At 42.5% G+C, this 19,304-nt stretch overlaps 1 protein-coding gene across 6 annotated transcripts in view; it reads right to left on the reverse strand.

The window, feature by feature from the left end:
* Positions 1-19,304, reverse strand: part of ZZEF1 (zinc finger ZZ-type and EF-hand domain containing 1) — a 135,891-nt gene that overhangs the window by 55,288 nt on the left and 61,299 nt on the right. For all 6 annotated transcript variants that reach the window (XR_010152762.1, XR_010152763.1, XM_009431592.5 and 3 more), the window contains 12 exons: positions 17,946-18,105; positions 16,935-17,056; positions 16,704-16,826; positions 15,639-15,805; positions 15,473-15,554; positions 14,526-14,727; positions 12,987-13,135; positions 11,063-11,303; positions 7,542-7,621; positions 6,808-6,901; positions 4,721-5,189; positions 3,112-3,276 (listed from right to left, as the gene is read on the reverse strand). Coding sequence is in view for 4 of the 6 variants with exons in the window: in XM_009431592.5 (XP_009429867.2) it covers positions 3,112-3,276; positions 4,721-5,189; positions 6,808-6,901; positions 7,542-7,621; positions 11,063-11,303; positions 12,987-13,135; positions 14,526-14,727; positions 15,473-15,554; positions 15,639-15,805; positions 16,704-16,826; positions 16,935-17,056; positions 17,946-18,105 (2,054 nt within the window). In the remaining 2 variants the exon portion in view is untranslated. The remainder of the gene's footprint in view (positions 1-3,111; positions 3,277-4,720; positions 5,190-6,807; positions 6,902-7,541; positions 7,622-11,062; positions 11,304-12,986; positions 13,136-14,525; positions 14,728-15,472; positions 15,555-15,638; positions 15,806-16,703; positions 16,827-16,934; positions 17,057-17,945; positions 18,106-19,304) is intronic.

A 19,304-nucleotide genomic window follows, 5' to 3' on the forward strand; every position in this document is an offset into this window, starting at 1 on the left:
GCCTCCCTTCATTGATGACTTTGGCACCAACCTCACTGTCTTTTCTACCATGATCCTGGCCATCTTGGTGACTTCAACATCCATGAAAATGATGTCTCCATTCCTTTTTCCCTCAATTCTCTTCCATCTGCATCTCCAGTGATCTTCTCTTCCACGCCCTTAGCCATCTTAGTTTGATGGTCATTTCCCGGACCTTGTTATCATGTGATGACATCATCTCTGACATACTGATGCCAGAGCACCCTACTCTGACCCCAGCTCTCCTGCTCACCCAGGTAGGACTCCAACAGCAGCCTTTTCTTCAATACCAGCGGGCGTCAGCCCAGGACGCTGCCTCATGTTCACCATCTACTACTCCTGCCATGCTTTCTCTCTGCCCCCTTCTCAGCTTAGATACCATGGCCCATAATCATACCTTAGCAAACACTAACTCCTGTGTCCCTTCCTTCCTCCATGTACTTGCCTGAGAAATCTTATACCTATATCAAAACAGCTGAATGTCGTGGAGGAAACACCACACAAGCAAGCTGACTAGTATGACTTTAAATTTGCAACCATAGTGATCAAATAAGCCCTCAAAATTGTCAGGCAATTCAGTAGACTGGCTTTCCTTTCTCAATTTTCATTACTATCAAACCTTCCCATAGGCCAGGCATGGTGGCTCACATCTGTAATCCCATCACTTAGGGAGGCTGAGCCGGGCGGATCAACTGAGGTCAGGAGTTCAAGACCAGCCTGGCCAACATGGGGAAACCCAGTGTCTAGTAAAAATACAAAAATTAGCCGAGCGTGGTGGCACACACTTAGGAGGCCAAGGCAGGAGGATCACTTGAACCTGGGAGACGGAGGCCGCAGTGAGCCGAGATCATGCCACTGCACTCCAGCCTGGGTGACACAGTGAGACTCTTGTCTCAAGACAAAAAAACAAACAACAACAACAACAACAAAAAACAAACAAAAAAAACACTCAACCCCCCGCCCCCACCAAAAAACCCCTTCCTGCTTCTCCTGATGCCACCACTACCTCCTTCTCATCCTTCCATTCTCTCTGATGACTATCCTTATATTTTACTTTTTAAAAGAGAAACTTAGGTATCTTGAGAAAGAAAAGTAACAATCACATATGAATTCCCTTACCTTTGCACCACCAAATATCTACCAGCCAACTTGTGGACACTGTGTGTCCTATTTCCTCACTACTACAGATAAGAGCCTCCCTGGTTCAATCAAAGGCCAATCTCTCAACTTATACAACTGCTAGTGCAAATTATCCCCTCTCTTCCTGCACCAAGTTTCCTTATCACTGATTCATTCCCACCAACACACAGAAGTACTCTTACATCTCTTTGAAACCCTCAGTTGACCTCACATCGCCCTCCAAAAACTTCCCCGTTTCTCTGCTCCCTTTGAGGCCAAATTTCTTAAACTAAATGTCTGTAGTCTCTCCATTTTATCACCCTCATTCTCGCTGGCCTTTTGGCCAACGGCTCCAGTAAGACTGCTGCCAAATCCAGTGTGTTTTTATCTCTTTCGAATTCTCACATTAGTATTTGACACAACTGATCATTCTTATCTTTTTTTTTTCCAGGGAAGGGCACTCACCTGACATTCTTATCTTTTGAGATCCATTCTTCTCTTGACTTCTGGGACAACAGCATCCCCTGGTTTTTGATCTACCTGACTGGCCACTGCTTCTTGATCTCCTTAGCTGACACTCCTTTCTCTGCTTGACTTCTAAGTAAAGAAGTGTCCCTAAGGCTCAGTCCCAGGCCCCTTCTTGTCCATCTCCGCACCCTTTCTAGGAGGTTTTATGGCTCTAAATGTCACCTACATGCCAACTGCATCCAAATTCTATCCCTAGTCCTGACTTCTTTCCGTAACTTTAGTTAAAACGCTGACCTCTGTTTTCTCAATATCTTTACTTCGTATCTCTACAAAAAAGATTTCCAGCTTAACATGGCCAAAACAAAACTTTTGATTTTCACCCCCATCTGTTTCTTCCATACTCTTTCCCTCACTAAAACGCATCACTATCCACCAGCTGCTCACTCCCCAATCCTAGGAGTTTCCCACGATTCCTTTCCTTCATTTACCCTCTCCATCTTATCCAACCATAAGTCCTGACAATTCTACCTCTAAAATACATTCTGAATCTCATCCTTTCCTCCCCATCTCCAGTATTATTCTCTGGATCAAACCACCATCATTTCTTGCCTGGACTACTGCCACAGACTCCTAACTGCTTTTCTTATTTCCACCTCTTTTCACACAGTAGCCAGGGGCACCTTTTATAAATATAAAACAAAGTGTGATCCTCCTGGGCTTAAAAATCTCCAGTGGTTTCCCAACTACAACTTGGCATAAAATCGAAGTACTTTATAGTGATAAGCGTCCTGCCTTTCTGATCTTATCCCATCCCATTTTCCCTGTCAGCCACACTGGTTTTCGCTCTGTTCCTCGGACTAACTCCCCCCTCTGGAGCCTCTGCACTGTTCCTTCTGCCTTCAAGGCTCTTCTCTCTGATCTTAGCTGGTCATTCACCTCTTGGCTTTCATCTCCTCAGCCAGCCTTCCCTGACCATCTAAACTAGGTCACTGTATTAATCACCACATAACAATATCACTATCTGGTATTTTTTCATTTATTTGGTTTTTTATTGTCTCTCTCTCCTCAATATAATATAAAATCTGCCTTGTCTACTGCTGCATAACACCCAGAAGACATTCTAGCACACTAGACGCTCAAAAGGTATTTATTGAGTTAATCTTAAGAACCACCTTTTGAGGTACTCAGATTAATATCATTTCTGTAAGCCTTATATTTAGCTCACAGCTTCCAGGAGCCAAACGATGCATGAGTATATGAGGAATGCAATTCTCACCATCTGGAAAGTAAACCTGATCAACTCACCAGGAGGAATAAACATGTTCCCGGCAGTTACATATTAAAAGGATATAACCCATCTTTCCTTGGAACGAGAGAATGAATTAACCAAAAATGTACATTTGTATCCTACATAGAAATGATGCTGCTATTAATCAGAGAAGATAATCAGGATTTATTTACAATGATCTTTGCTGTTTTCCTTCTGGACCTGTCCTTTGTACTTACTTGGTAAAATCTTTCTGGCAGGTCAGAAGTTCCAACAGGAAAAGTATGAAAGGTGGATGGAAGCAGTGGGGCTGCCCAAGGGATTCTGCACAGTACTGAGTTATCTTCAGGACTTCCAGGATGCTCTGGGCCTGGGCTTTCCTCAGGGAAAGAACCTTCACAACACTGGAGACACAATGCAAGTCAGGAACACCCAGAAAACTCTTGAGCTGGGGCAGACGGAAAATATCCCCCCCAAAGCCCTGATGCCATATATCAAAGAGGAAATACTATTGTGAGGTATTAGAAACACCATGTAGGAGGAGTACCAATACCTCTTTACTATTTTTAAGTCATCACTCAGCAGCACTACAAATCAGTTCATGCCAACTGTCCAGAAGTCCGACAACCCATTATTTAACTTAACGAATTAAAAAGGAACATTGATATTTTCACTTTCCATAGAGACAAAGCCTTAATTCTTAGGACAGGAAATTCCTCACTAACTTAAACATGCAATACTTCCAGAGATGTAGGCCTATGAACAAATAATTTTGTTGGAAAATATCAAATCCTGGCTGGGTGTGGTGGCTCATGCCTGTAACCCTCTGATGCAGAAAGATTCCTTGAGCCCAGGCATTCGAGACCAGCCTGGGTAACATAGGGCGGCCATGTTTCTAGAAAATGCCAAATCCAAATTTCTCCCTGGGTTAAAATAAGACAGTTTTATAAGTGGCAGCTACCCAAAAAATGCTTCCTTTTAAAATTCTAATGGTACGTTCTTGAGATATACTTTATAAACAGTATAATATATAAATCTTACATGAAAAAATATCTTTTTTTTGTTTTTGAGACAGTCTTGCTCTATCACCCAGGCTGGAGTTAAGTGGCATAATCTTGACTTACTGTAGCCTCAACCTACCTGGCTCAAGTGATCCCCCTGCTTCAGGCTCCCAGGTAGCTGGGACTACGGGCAGGTGCCACCACACTCAGGTAATTTTTTTTTTTTTTTTTTTTGAGACAGAGTCTTGCTCTGTCACCCAGGTTGGAGTACAGTGGCGTGATCTCGGCTCACTGCAACCTCCGCCTTCCAACTTCGAGCAATTCTCCTGCCTCAGCCTCCCGAGTAGCTGGGATTATAGGCGTCCACCACTACGCCCAGCTAATTTTTGTATTTTTAGTAGAGAGGAGGTTTCACTATGTTGGCCAGGCAGGTCTCGAACACCTGACCTCGGGTGATCCACCTGCCTCAGCCTCCCAAATTGCTGGGATTACAGGCGTGAGCCACCGCACCCAGCCTCAGCTAATTTAAAAAAAAATTTTTTTGTAGATGGGTGGGGGGGTCTCACTATGTTGCCCAGGTTGGTCTTGAACTCCTGATCCCAAGTGATCCTCCCACTTTGGCCTCCCAAACTGCTGAGATTATAGGCATGAATCACCGTGCCCACCCAAAAATTACTTCTTTAAAGAAAAAAAAAAAAATCAAAACTTTTCTTGAATATTCTAAAACAAGCCTTGATCTATCCTAAATATTATTTGTTCGTTTTCAACATGAACTTCAAGCCTCTGACTAGACTGGGTAACTACGGCTTAAAAAGAGAAAGCGACAGGAAGGTAACAATGGGCTTACCTCCTGTGCGAGAGCGACTGATCCTTAATGAAGTCCATGACGTCCTTCAGCACAGGGTATTTCTCTTTCACTGTGGGCACCAGTCTGGCCTCCTCCATGGATCGAAAGGAGAGCAGCCGGAGTCGCCCTCGGGTGAAGGGAGGCCGGCGGGTGGGTGTGGAAGGTGACAAGGGCTCTTCAGCTGTGGCAGGGGACACGTCTGCAGCAGGAAGGCCACTGCTGGATGGCAGCTTTGGCTGGGTGTCCAGGCCAGGACTCCGGTCTCCTGTGGCAGGGGGTGCGGCTTCAGTGGGAGATACTGAGGCTTGGAAATGCTCTTCCACCACAGAGCTCGTCCTCTGACGCTTGTTGAGTGGCTGGAGATGACTGGTTTCATCAGCAGTCTCCAACTTTTCGCAGCTTTCTTTTGAACTTATGCCCGTGGGCAGAAATTTTAGTAATAGAAGACTCTTCTCAATACACTCTTTTGCTAGATGCAAACAAGAATCATAATTGAAAAAAAAAAAAGTTAAAATTATGGGGGAGGGGGGAGAGGAGAGGGATAGCATTAGAGGATATACCTAATGTAAATGACGAGTTAATGGGTGTAGCACACCAACATGGCACATGTATACATATGTAACAAACCGGCACGTTGTGCACATGTACCCTAGAATTTAAAGTTAAAAAAAAAAAAGTTTAAATTTATTGCCTACTTCTATAGAGAAAATAAGTTAAACGTCACAATTTAGGGCAAGAGACAGCTTCATGAATAAAGTGATATAGGCCTGGTGTGGTGGCTCACGCCTGTAATCCCAGCACTTTGGGAGGCCAAGGCGGGAGGATCACTTGGGGTGATACCTCAGCTTGGGTAACATGGTGAAACCCAATCTCTATAAAAAAACAATAAATTAACCAGACATGGTGGCACACGCCTATAATCTTATCTACTTGGGAGGCTGAGGCGGAAGGATTGCTTGAGTCTGAGAAGTTGAAGCTGCAGTGAGCCGAGATCATGCCACTGCATTCCAGCTTGGGCGAAAGAGTGAGACACTGTCTCCAAAAAAAAACAAACAAAAAAACCAAAAAACAAAAAAGTGATACACATATTTACTGACAGAATAGAAGAACAGAATCAAATTTTATCTCATTATAGAAATCAAAATCTCGCCAGTACTATCAGCACACTTTTTAGAAAAAGTTTTATGGTAGATGTTTTCAAACATGTATATAGAGAAAATACCATAAGGACCCTTCCATGTACCTGTCACTCAGCTTCCGTCATTATTAACTCACGGCCAATCTTGTTTCACCCCCATCAACCCCTCACTCCCCGGATTACTTCCACACACATTCCAGCACCACACTATTTTATCTGTAAAAATTTTTAGCATATTTCTCTTAAAAATATATGAGTTTTAAAAAGTAACAACCATAATATTTAAAAAATAATAGTAATTCTTTAATTTCACTGAATATTCAGTGTGAGCACACTTTAAAATCATAACAAGGCCAGGTGCAGTGGCTCATGCCTATAATCCCAGCACTTTGGGAGGCTGAGGTGGGAGGATCACTTGAGGCCAGGAATCTGACACCAGCCTGGGCAACACAGTGAGACCCCTTCTCTAAAAAAAGTTTTTAATTGCTTAACACAGGCGATACAAAGAGGAAAAAAAAAATTTGCCAGGTGTTGTGGCACCTGCTTGATGTCCCAGCTACCCGGTAGGCTAAGGCGGGAAGATTGCCTGAGCCCAGGAGTGGGAGGCTGCAGTGGGCTATATGACTGAACCACTGCACTCCAGCCTGGGAGACAGAACAAGACCCCATCTCAAAAAAGAAAAAAGATGTAGCTCAAAAAGCACCCGATGCCGCCTAAGAGAAGTGATTAGAAAGATGTTCCATTTGGAGCACGTCAATAAAACATTACTCCTCTTTGGGATTTTCTCTATTTCTGATACATCCTTGGATACTTTATTTAGCACCTGTATTACTTTCCCTAGGTCAACACAGCCTCAATTAAGATAATCTAGAAGGTGAGTAATTAGTTTTCCAGGCCCTAAAATGAAAACAGAAGGCTCAGGGACAACAGCTGGTGTTAGCACACTCACCCAGGCTCTCAGGGTTCACCTCAGTAGCTTCTGAACTATGTTTTTCTTCTGCTTCATTCCCCAGGCTCATCAGGGACTTCTGCTTCATCTCTAACTAGGGGAGAATTTGAGCCACATCATTATGCTGTCCAGGCAGGGAAGCAAGGACAGCCATGGCAAACTACTTCAAAAGCACACAGCACTGAGACCACAGAGTACTTTACAGTTGTATCATTTAGAGGGGTTTGTAATACTCACAACCTTATTACTTAAAAATTTCTAGAACACTGGTGCTGCAGGGGGCTTTCTCTAAAGCCTATCTAGTACTGATAAAGAAGAAGCCGAGATCTAGAGAAATGAAGAGTCTTACTAGGGTCATAAACCCAGTCTGCTGCAGGTTGAACCAAAATTTCATCCTATTCTACTCTGAATGAGGGGACATCTCTACGTGATGCTGAGACCTAAAACTGGCCATGGTTACCTAGTATCTAAAGCGATGCTGTTCCGCCAACTCTACGGAGTTCCACGAAGGGATGTAAAGAGGGGACAACTAAATTCTGTTTCCTCTATTTTCAACTGTCCAGACTATAATTTCAAGGGTTCTAAATTATTTTATATCTATTCATGTCACTAAACTTTAGCTTAACAAAAATCCTAAAGCTATATTCTTGAGAAGAGAACAATTCATCTTAATTCCATGATATCACGGTAGAAAACCTAAAATATAGCAAAATCACATGCAAAGAAAATCTTACCATCCATATTCGAATCCCATCTGCCAAGGAATAAACCTGGGCAAACTCTTCACTCAGGGCTATTTTGCCTCCACTGTTGACTGGGGAGAGAAGCAGAGATGGAGATTACATTCAGGTAACACAATTCACTACTGCAACATTAAGCACAAAAAATCTAAATCTGCTGAAGTACAGAAAAAGTCCTCCTGACAATCACACATTGAGGATGGTAAGAGAGACTCAGGGAAAAAAATATTCAATTAAGCCACAAATACCTGTGTGGGTTCCTGTGTTATTTCAAACTAACTTTTTTCAAAATAATTTCTAAAATGGAAATAATTTTAAAAGTGAGTAAAATATTAAAAGATATAAAAAATACTAAAAGTAAAAATTTTAGAATATTAACAGTGAGTAAAAAAGTATTTATTGATATGGAAGAAAGTTCATGGTATATTAAGTAAAAAAGCAGGTTATGAAACAGTATAAATAAAATGATCTTATTTAAAGAGAGTTTATATATTTAAAACATGGAAGCCAAGTGCAGCAGCTCATGCTTATAATCCCAGCACTTTTTATTTTTATTATTCTTATTGTTTAAATTTTTTTAAGAGATAGGGTCTTACTCTATCACCCAGGCTGGAGTGCAGTAGCACCATCATAGCCCCCTGCAGCTTCAAACTCCAATCCCAGTGCTTTGGGAGACCGAAGGTAGATTGCTTGAGGCCAGGAGCTCGAGACCAACCTAGGCAACATAGCAAGACTCTGTCTCTACAAAAAATAAAAAATTGTCCAGGCACACCGGCATGCACCTGTAGTCCTAGCTACTAGGGAGGCTGAGGTAGGAAGATCACTTGAGATGAGGAATTCAAGGTTACAGTGAGCTACAACTGTGCCCCTGCACTCTAGCCTAGGCAACAGAGCAAGACCCTGTCTCTAAAAACAAACAAAAAAATAAAATGTGTATGGATACATATATATATATACAAATATACATACATATGAATATACCTACATAAAGTCCAGGTAAACAGAAAAACGTTCATAAAGGTTCTAAGTGGTGAGACTGTAGTTGATAATTATTTTAAGCTTTTCTATACTTAGGTTTCTACATAAACAGGTTTTGTTTATAATTAGAAAAATAACAATTTTTTCTGAGACAGAGTTTTGCTCATTTCCCAGACTAGAGTGCAATGGCGCGATCTTGGCTCACTGCAACCTCTGCCTCCCGGGTTCAAGCAATTCAAGCAATTCTCCTGTCTCAGCCTCCCGAGTAGCTGGAATTACAGGCACCTGCCACCACACCTGGCAAATTTTTGTATTTTTAGTAGTGACGGGGTTTCATCATATTGGCCAGGCTGGTCTCAAACTCCTGACCTCTGGTGATCTGCCTGCCTTGGCCTCCCAAAGTGCTGGGATTACAGGCGTAAGCCACAGCACGCAGCCTAACAAAAAAAATTTTTAAAGAAAGATCTATGAGGCTTGCCCCTTCTCTTCAGCTAAAACCCAAAAGATAATATACTAGAACAGCATGAAGCTCTTTTGCATCTATGTTACGATGCAGTAAGTATTTCCTGAAGCCCTGGAATATGCCAGGGCTGTACCAGACACTGGGAATATTACACTGAGAAAAACAAAGTTCCTGCCCTCAAGCAGCTTATATTCAAGTTGAAAAACTCCTCCCCACCCTTTCTAACCCCAAAGAGTGACTAATTTTTAGACAAAGATGAGCAAATTTACTAGACAAAGACCATTCTCAAAGTAGTTCAGTCTTAACTCAGAAATAGTCCTTAGACATATAATATCTATATCAATATCTATATCACAAAGGCAGAGACAGAAAGAACTAAGACAAGCCTGGCCTCCTTCAAACCAACAATGGCAGGCATTCTAGAAACAACCTGCACACAGCAAGACATTCCGAGTTCCCACAGTTGTAGAGTTCCCACAGTTGACTGTGTGTTTTCTCTTCTGCAAACAGGTATGTGGTATCTGAACACAGCCTGAAGTTTCCCACAGCAGGAAGCCTTCCATTTCTCAGCTTTTAACCCACAGGCTTTTATCCCTCTACTGAAAATTCCTTCAAGTAAAAAGACTATCCAGCTTTCTTACTATAATTTGATTACAAAAATACATATTGACATTCCCCCCGCCAAAACCATACGGGTTACATCACCCCCTCGATTCCTCAGCAGAGAAAAACTCTTCCATATGACATTTGTTTCCATAAACCACTCATGTCTCAACGCAGTTTTGTTTATTTGAGCAGCTTTTTAAAGGAGATATTAAGATTTGGGGATGTAATCAAGATGTTTTAACAATCAGAAAATAAATTCTGCAATGTGAGATCCAAAGAAATGAGCAATAAAGGTGGTAGGAATAAAAATATCAATAATAACAAAACGAGGCTGGGCGCGGTACTCACGTCTGTAATCCCAGCACTTTGGGAGGCTGAGGCGGGCGGATCACCTGAGGTCAGGAGTTCAAGACCAGCCTGGCCAACAGGGCGAAACCCCGTCTCTACTAAAAATACAAACATTAGCCGGGCGTGTTGATGGGCGCCTGTAATCCCAGCTACTCGGGAGGCTGAGGAAGGAGAATCGCTTGAACCCGGGAGGTGGAGGTTGTGGTGAGTCAAGATCGCGCCACTGCACTCCAGGCTGGGTGACAGAGTGAGACTCCGTCTCAAAAAGTAAAATAAAATAAAACAAAACAAAATGAGCAACAGTCAATTACCCACTCTAATGGAAGGAAGCTCTGTTTTTGCTTCTTTCACCTGCACTGCGTAGAGAACACATACCCTGCCAGGTGATTAGGAAACCCATGCCTTATCTCTAGGTAGGGTTTGAAACAGTTTTCCCCTGAATTAGTATGAAGGTAGAGAGAGACTCTCCCTCCGTGTGGGTCCTGCTAGGCGGCAGGGAAGCAGGGTAAATACAGAGATGGCATCCCTAAGAGACATGAGGAAAAGAGATGGTGAGGAGAAGGTTATCAGCAAAGGAAGCCTAGTGGGGTGATGCTACGAAGGCGCTGCAAGCTAGCTAAAGGTAATAGTTAATACCTACAGCTTCCTCCTTGGTTATTACTACATTCAAGAACTTAAACATCTGTGGTTTTAATTGGAATTTCTTAGAATGTTAGAGCGAATCACCCTTAAACCAATTTTACAGATAAAGAAACTGAGGTGCAGAAAGGTCGTCTGATTAACCTGAAGCTGCACAACTTTTGAGTTTTTGCACTGGGACCAGGACCCAAGTTAAGGTTTCTTTCCATTAAATTTCTCAGCAGTTTTCCATGAGAATTCTGGGTAAAGATAATTTACCTGCTTATTTTGCAACTCAAGGTTAGGTGCCACACATTATAATCTGCTAACCATAAAGTGGCCATGAATCTTTTAATAGGCAAAGTAGAACCAACAAGATGATGTTTACAGTTATAGAAATGTGTTTATATTTTAAAATATTTTAAATGTTCACTTAAGATAGGCTTTCTTAAAACTTAGCAATTAGCCTTCAGATCAAAAATATTCCCTGTAATAAAGTTACCATATTTTTGCAGCTTCTCATATAAATCTGGAGTGCGATACACCAGAGCAGCAAAGGTGGCGTTCACAGCTTGATCAATAGTGGAACCAGCAACTATATCTGTCTTTGGGGCCTGTTTTCTACATGCCTGTATGAATCCTTTGAAAAGTTCTGAATATGGCCCACAGAAGTTCTGAGCAGGCTCTGACTGGGCAAAATCAAGAAGAAAATGGCGGCAGGGGTCGTCAGGAATGTTCTTAACCTGAAAACAAAAAATAAACCCATCACATTTAACACATTCATTCAAAAAATATAATTAATTGAGCAAACTATTAGGCTAAAGCAGAAGTATAAAACACAGTGAACACTCTCCGGAAGTTTAAATCTATTTTAGGAAGACCAGACAGAGATATGAGTTAAAAAAAGATAAACATAAATAAAACATTAAAAGCATTAGAACTAGCATTCCCGTAAAGCAAAAGATTATTAAGTGCCAAATGCCTAGAAGGGATACCCAGTGCTGAGAATTCAAAGGAGAGAGATCCTGGTAGGTTAAAGTAATTAAGAAAAGCCTCCTGGAGGATATGGGCTTTGGCCTGGACCCTGAAGGATTGGCAGATTTGGCTCTGAGGAACATAACCATTAGCAGAGGTTACGAGTCAGTGGGGAGACTGACCTGGCCTGAAGTCTCAGCTGGGGAGTGATGGGAACTAGAGTCAGATAGGTAAGGTGAAAGGAGACTGCAGAGAGCCTTGACTGTCACATTGAGGAGTTAGACTTCACCCTGTGGGCAATGGGGAGCCATTAATGGTGCTTGGCAGTGGAATGACAAGATAATGCAGTGATTATAAAAAAAACTTGGTAGGTACCAATGTCATAAGGCAGGTGCGAATGCGGGCCCGGATAAAGATGCAGACAGAGGAAAGGACAGAGATGAACATCATGAGGAAGAATCCACAGGACCTGCAAGCTGACTGGACAGGAATGGGGAGACAGGTGAGGACAGGGGATGCTAGGGAGCAGTGGCTTCAGGCCTGGGGAACACTGACCACCACAGAAGTGACCGGTCTTTGGTTTTACACTTCTGAGTTAAGGGGAGTCAGGACATTTAAACGGAAATGCCTCACAGGAAGATGGAAACAGGTACTTGGAGCGGGGAGAAAACCAGACCTGGAGACTGATATTAGGAATTAGGGCCGCAATGTTTGACAGGAGAAGAAAGTGGAGAGGATGAAGTCTTGGTGGGCTGTGGGGAAGGGAAGAAAGCCTGAATAAAGCCTACCCTTTAGGGAAGGAGGAATATGAAAAGTCAATGAAGGAGGCAGGTGGGCAGTCAGATGTAAGAGAAGACAGTGGACTAGCATGGATCCAAAGAAGAGAGGGTCTGAAGGAGCCAAATTTAACAGAGGCAAGGAGAACAGAAGCTGAGGAAGAGCCACTGGATTTGGCAATTAACTACTGAATAACGTGGGGCAGGGCAGGGAGGGGAAGGAAGAAAAGTAGAATACAGAAATAGAGGGAAGGAGAGGTGAAAAATAAAGACAGGGCAAACTTTTTAGTTTTTAAAATCTTATACACCTAAATCATGTGCTGTAATTCTAAGGAGAACAAAAGGTATAGCACAAATCATTGCTCTAAAGCTTGACTCAGCAGGCACTAGAAGTACACTCAATTGTTTGCCTGATAACTCCATCAACAAAGATTTACTGAGCACCTCCTACATTTCACCCAAGTCACGCATTCAGTATTTCTGAACACCTATTGCACACTGGCCCCTGTGGGACACGGTGGCGTTAACAAGTTAACAAGGTTTAGTTTCTGGCCTCAAGGAGCTAACTGCTTAATACGGGTAGTAAGATAGAAACACAAGTGTTTATAACTTAAAGTAATAAATACTTGCAGGCAGTTTCCAGTCTAAATAGAAAGAAAACGGAAGAGTAAATACCTCCTTACTATTCCGGTGTGGGTGAGTGGGCCAGCTTGCTTCTAATTCCAACTCTGGACAAACCTGATGCCTGAAGACAGGTTTCCACAGTGGGGAGCTTAGGACTAATGCCATTTTTGCCTGAGGTACTACCATGTTACTTCCTAACTCTAGAAAGAGAAGAAGACATATGAGAGTTCTATTTTTGCCTTAATATATTGAGAATCTTTGAAATGAGAAAGAAAAGGTTAAAAAAAACCATGGATACTATTAAAACTTAGAGAAAGTTTACCCACATACCAGAATGCAATTGTGATACTTTGTAAACACATACCACAGATTAAGCTAAACCAGCAAGTCCTGAAATACTGCTGCTCTGTGGAACAACTTCAGTTACAAGGTACCTTGGAAATGACTAATCTGTTTATAGTAAGCTGAAAATAGGATATGAACCATTTCTGGCATATAACACGAGGCCATTCAGGAACATTTAATTATGGAAAAACATTCACAATTTGTAAACTTAATTCTGTAGCAAATAATAAATATCCAGCATAGATGTGTTTAGAATAGGCAAAGAGAAAAGAATAGGTGGAAATAAAAATGCTAATAGCTATTTCTTTCTTTCTTGGAGAAATATTTAAAAAATCAGTTACTTCTGAGTGTTAGGATTAAGGATGATTCTATTTTCCTTTGTTTTTTTCCACTATGTAATTTTTCTATATTTTACTTCTAAAATTGGAAAAACTCAAGAAATGACCAAGAAATAAAATACAGTAGAAAGTTTTATTCTGCAATTCTTGTTCCCTGGAAGAATTAAATAAACAATTATACTGAACACATCTTTTTCCTTTTGTTTTAAGAGACAAGAGTCTCTCTCTGTTACCCAGACTGGAGTGCAGCAGTATAATCACAGCTCACTGCATGCAGCCTCTAACTCCTGGGCTCAAGTGATCCTCCTGCCTCAGCCTCCCAAGTAGCTGAGACAAAAGGCATGTGCCACCACACCTGGCTAATTTTTACATTTTTTTGGTAAAGATAGGGATCTCACTATGCTGCCCAGGCTGGTTTCGAACTCCTGGGATCAAGAAATCCTCCCACCTTGGCCTCCTAAAGTGCTGGGATTACCAGCATGAGCCACCTTGCTCAGCCCTGAATGAATCACTTTAAAACAAAATCCATAGTCACATATCTACATATATTTACATAAATATTCACATATTTAAAGGATATGCAATCAACTTATTCTATACTCCTGCCTTTTGGTTGGACTATACCTACACCTACTTGCAAAAAAATGACAATGTTGCCAAAAAAAAGCTGTTATCCTCCATAGACAGAGAACCCATGGCAGCCTTCCTGCTATGTTCTAAAGTCTAAGGCAAAAAGCTTCGTAACAATGGTATTGAGTGGACACTTTATTCTTTCGGTTTAAAGGAAACTGAAAGGGCATATTATTAACCCCCTGCCATTACGTGGAGACGACCTACAAGAGGGCAAGCGCGCATCTTGCACTTCACCGTGGTTGTAAGAAGGGAAAGCACAGGGATGTGCACTTACGGCGCACAGACTTGAGTGCCATGCACTGGGAAGCCAGGCGTCCCATCAGCCGGGAGACGAGGAGCTGTAAATCCAGCCCCCAAGACACGGCAACATCGGGCAGCCCACAGGCAGTGACAGTGAATTTGTAGCCCCATTCGTTGTGACTGCTGTCAGAGTGAAAGAGGAACTGCAACCGAGGACCGGCCTTGAAGGTCACTTTCTAGAGACAAACAGAAATCATGTGGTCAGACAGATTAGAGGAGGAGTGCTTCAGAAATCAGCATGCTCTTCATGACGAGAAACATCTCAGTTTAAAATTGATCTCTATTTCCACATGTCCAAAATGACTAACGGAGAAATGTACAAAGGGGTGACGGAAACAGACCATTCACAGCCACACCCCATGAAGAAGGAGAGTTGGTGGAATACTGCTGCTCAGCTTTCTACACCTGGGGTGACCATCTGTCCACTACCTACTCAGCCAGTGGTCACATTTCCATGCCTCTGCTCCTGCCAAGACCACTGACCATGGAGAGAAGGTCAACAGTCTGAGGCAGTACTAAACCTCCAGCCCAAGAGCTCAAGCAGCTCTAACTGTGAGGCAGACTCTTGGCTTCCATCACATGGTCTGGGCCATCCTCCTACGCCCACCAGCCCTTCTTGCTAAGGATGAAGGCTCTTCATTTACTCTAGACAACGCTGTCTGCTGCAACTACTCAACTCTGCCACTGCAGTGCCAAAGCAGCTATAAATGATAAACAGGCATGGGTGTGTTCCAAAAAAATTTGTTTACAGAACAGGTGACAGACTATAGCTGGTCAAACTCTGATATAAATCTTTCCTTTCACAAACGTGTAACATAAATGCCTCCCTTCAAAGACCTTACCTCTACTGCCCCCTGAAGGCTGAGAAAAGGAAAAGCATTGGTGCAGAAGTAGGTACCTCTTTCTGGGACTATCACTCACCTTGGGCCATTTATCAGTGCCAACTTTTGTGTCATAGCGTGTTTTCCGACCTCTAGCGTCGGTAAATTCCAGATAATCATACCTGTGAAGGCATAACCTCTATTAGCTTCCTTCTCTCATTGCTGACCTATTAGCACTTGGGGGTGAAAGAATATAGAAGTCTTACCTTTTTTCAGTTTCACACCTGTCATCGAATTCCACTTCAAAATAGGTTGCCCCTGGGCTAACAAAGACGGATACCTCATGGCAATTATTTTCATAGTTGTGGGCAGATTCCTTCGTCCACGTATGTAACACCACAGGCTGTTCCTGTTGCCAGGTCTCAACATCCAGCTATGATAACAAATGAGCCAGGGGAAAGAAAGGTTCTATCACTCGACACCTAGCCACATGCAGCAGACTATTTGTCTATCAGTGCTCCAGGCAGATGGCCTTGACAGCCCTGCACAAACCAGCAGGCGGGCTCGAAGACAAACCTGACATTCCCATCTTCACACAGATCAACACACATCTACCACGCAGCCGAGGAGATGTGCTTTTATTACACACAAAAACTCCATGACCAGCTTGTACCTTTTTGCTATGACAGAACTACTTACAAATCATTACCAGTGTGAATTCCCAGTGGAAAAAGTACTGAATGAGGAGTTTAAAGACCTCACATTCCTACCTGGGACACTGGCAAATCTGGATCTACTCTCCCTTCCTCTCCTACCCTTTTCTTTTGAGCGGGGGGTTGGGGGGGGGGCCTTTGGTTTTTTACCTGTTAAATATAAATGCCTTTTCTACTGCCACAGAGTTGTGCTCTGTGGCACACAAAAGACACACAAGAAGAAGCTCACACAAGACAGTGATTAAACGTTATGTATGTATAATTAAGTAAGGGAGAAATTTCTTCTAAAGACAAAATGTAATTTGCCTTTCAACATACATTTTCTCTTCTAGACTTCAATTTTGTCACTCACTTACATGGTTTTTATATAACTTCATCAACTATAAAATGATGAGATTCATCTCTACAGCTTTTTCTGCGTCTCCTTTCTAATGCTGACCAGGCCACATCGACTTGGACTGACATTCACCCTTGTTGGCAAGCCCACTGATAAAATCAAGGGAGCCTTCTAGAGGCTGCTCAGCTGTGCCTATCTGCAGTCCGTGGTCCACTTCACTAAGTGTGTCCCATCACTCCTGAGAGAGAACACGGGGCGGCTCAAGTGCCGACTCGAGTTACCTTCCTCAGTCCTCCTTCGGGGCCACTACAGAGCTTCTTCAGGAGTTCTGTGAGGACGCTGAACTCTCTCAAGAGCACGCAGTGTGGGATGTCTAAAGTGCAGAAGTCCAGCAGGAAGATAACCTAATGGAAGATGGATGAAGCACTCAGCGTCCACCTTAGGCTGGGCCTGGGGATGCAGACCCCCAACCCCCTTCTGGTTCTTTACAAATAGCTGCTAGTTTTTCTCACCAGTTGACGAGCTGCCATTGAAAACACTGAGTTACATAATCTTTCTACTATGGTTTTTCCACTGTACTGTGAGAAAAGGGATTCCAAAATCGCTCTCATGCTTGCCAGAAACTGCCCCACATCTACCGAAACAAAGAAAATAATTAATATATTATACAGTAGAAATGTCACATGCTTGGTTATCACCACGGACAAGAATAAAGAGACTCCGGAAGCTGCAGAGGGGGTTCCACAGCAAAGACCACAAGGCCAGCAAGTGCTGTCCTAATGCATTCCTCCTGGAGGAAGAAGCAGTGCGAATTTCAGTACAAGACTCACTTTTAAAGGGGCTTTTTTTTGTCTTTTGATGAAGTAGAGGAGCACTTGTAGAAGTGAAATTCCATGACTAACCCAGCTGTCAGCCTCTCCTTTTCCTTCTGTTTACAATGAGCCCGTGCATTAGGTGTACCAATCTAACAGGCCAAGCTCTAGGTGGCAGGACCCAATATAAGCGTTTTCGTCACAGCTGCTGGGACCAAGTTTGATGGAACTACATTTTCCACGTATAATTTGTCAGCACCCGTTGGGTTTCATATAATTTTCTGTGAGTTTACAGAACATGAATCTAATTATTCTCGGTAATCAGCAACGGTCACAATGCTCATACACCTTAGATTTTTAAAATTCAAGACTTTCATTTTTAGATGACTTGATTAAAACAGGGATAGACTCTCCTGAAGAGCGAGACATCATGTAAGAGTGCTATATGATTGCAAAAGCAATATTTAGGCTGTGAAATGATCTAATTCTACAATAAAAATACTTAGGCATACCACCACACTCAGAGAGTAAACTCTAGACAAAAAGACATGCTGTTGAATTCTATTTTAATTAGACCAAACCAGTCCAAGAATCTGAATCGTAATGAAGAAAGCCATATGCACACTCATTGCATGAGTTACTAAAGAAGAGAACACTCAGAGTCAAAACCCAAACGCCATCTGTTTTCATGGATTTTATATTGAAACTCACATTTTTCAATAAGGTCCACGGCAAGATCTTTGGCTCCAGAGTCCGTGCTCTTCAGCTGCAGGTAGCACCAGGATAGCAGGCTGCCTTGGACGGACCAGAACAGGGAGAAGAGCACAGAGCCCACCTCCCCTGGGGCCCCACTGAGCATTAACAGCTCGCACTACAAGGGAGGAGACAAACAGAAAGTGTTCATGACAAGGCCATTCACAGAGCAAAGCCAAGGGCATCCTCTAAAGCAGCAGCTGTCACCAGCAAAAACAAACTATAGCCATGGAAAACAGTCATGAAACAGCTTTCAACCCAGCAGTCACCAAGAAAGATGGTATTACGAAAACTCCCCTTTCCCTCCAGCTTTTCGGAACCTTTACAAAGGTTTTTTATTCCACATGACATCTCCTTCTACCACCTCAGGAACCTTACCCCCCTGGGTATCTCTTCTTTCTCTTACATCTTAAAATGTCCTTTCTCTGGCTCCTTCCCTCAAGCCTTTAATCAAACCTCTCCCACCTTAAAAAAATCATTATTCATGACTCCATGGCTCTCTAACCATCACCTTTGTTCTCAAAAGTTTCTTTGAAGGGTTATCTGACCTCCAGATATGGAAGATTGTACACTATATGATTCCATTACAGGTACAACCCAGGCAATACAGATGTGCTGTGTAGGAGTAAGTAGAAAGAAGAACAAGGAAACGGTGAACACAAGCTTCGGGATGATGGTTACGCCTGGCAAGGCAGGAAGAGAGTGAGCCATGAAAAGGCATGTGGATGGAGGGAAATGGACTCAAAGATACTGGGAATGTCTAGTCCTTGACACTTGCCACATTGTTGCAACTACCTGATGACATATTTGCTCCTCAAGACTGTGCTTTTTTAAAATCACTGTATCCCCTGTTCCTAGCACAGGGCCTAACACACAGCAGGCATTCAGTGGATATTTGTTGAATTTGATAGATTCCTGAGAAAAATTTCAGACCAGGTACATTTCTGATCACCTTTAATTTTTTTTCCTGATTGAACCCTAACTCTTTAGTATAACCATAAATGTCTTTTACTGAAAGATAATTCAGGGAAACACATTAATAGCTGCATCTCTAGCAAGGAGGTTTAATGATATCTGTAACTTCTTTTGTACCACAGGTAAGTGAAAGAGAAGAAAAGACACACATCTGATCTCCAAATGGTATATACAATTATGCGAAATTCTCTTGGGCAAAATGCTATCTCATTTCTCCACGTACATCTTAAATAAATCTGGCCTATCTTACCTAGCGGAAAGAGGACAAGGCTCTGAGTCAAACAGCCCCGGTTTCAGTCCTGGCTCTAGCACCTACCCACTCCTCATGTGCGGGGCAGAATC

Source organism: Pan troglodytes, chromosome 19 (genome assembly GCF_028858775.2).
Source record: "Pan troglodytes isolate AG18354 chromosome 19, NHGRI_mPanTro3-v2.0_pri, whole genome shotgun sequence".
Classification (NCBI taxonomy): Eukaryota; Metazoa; Chordata; class Mammalia; order Primates; family Hominidae; genus Pan; species Pan troglodytes.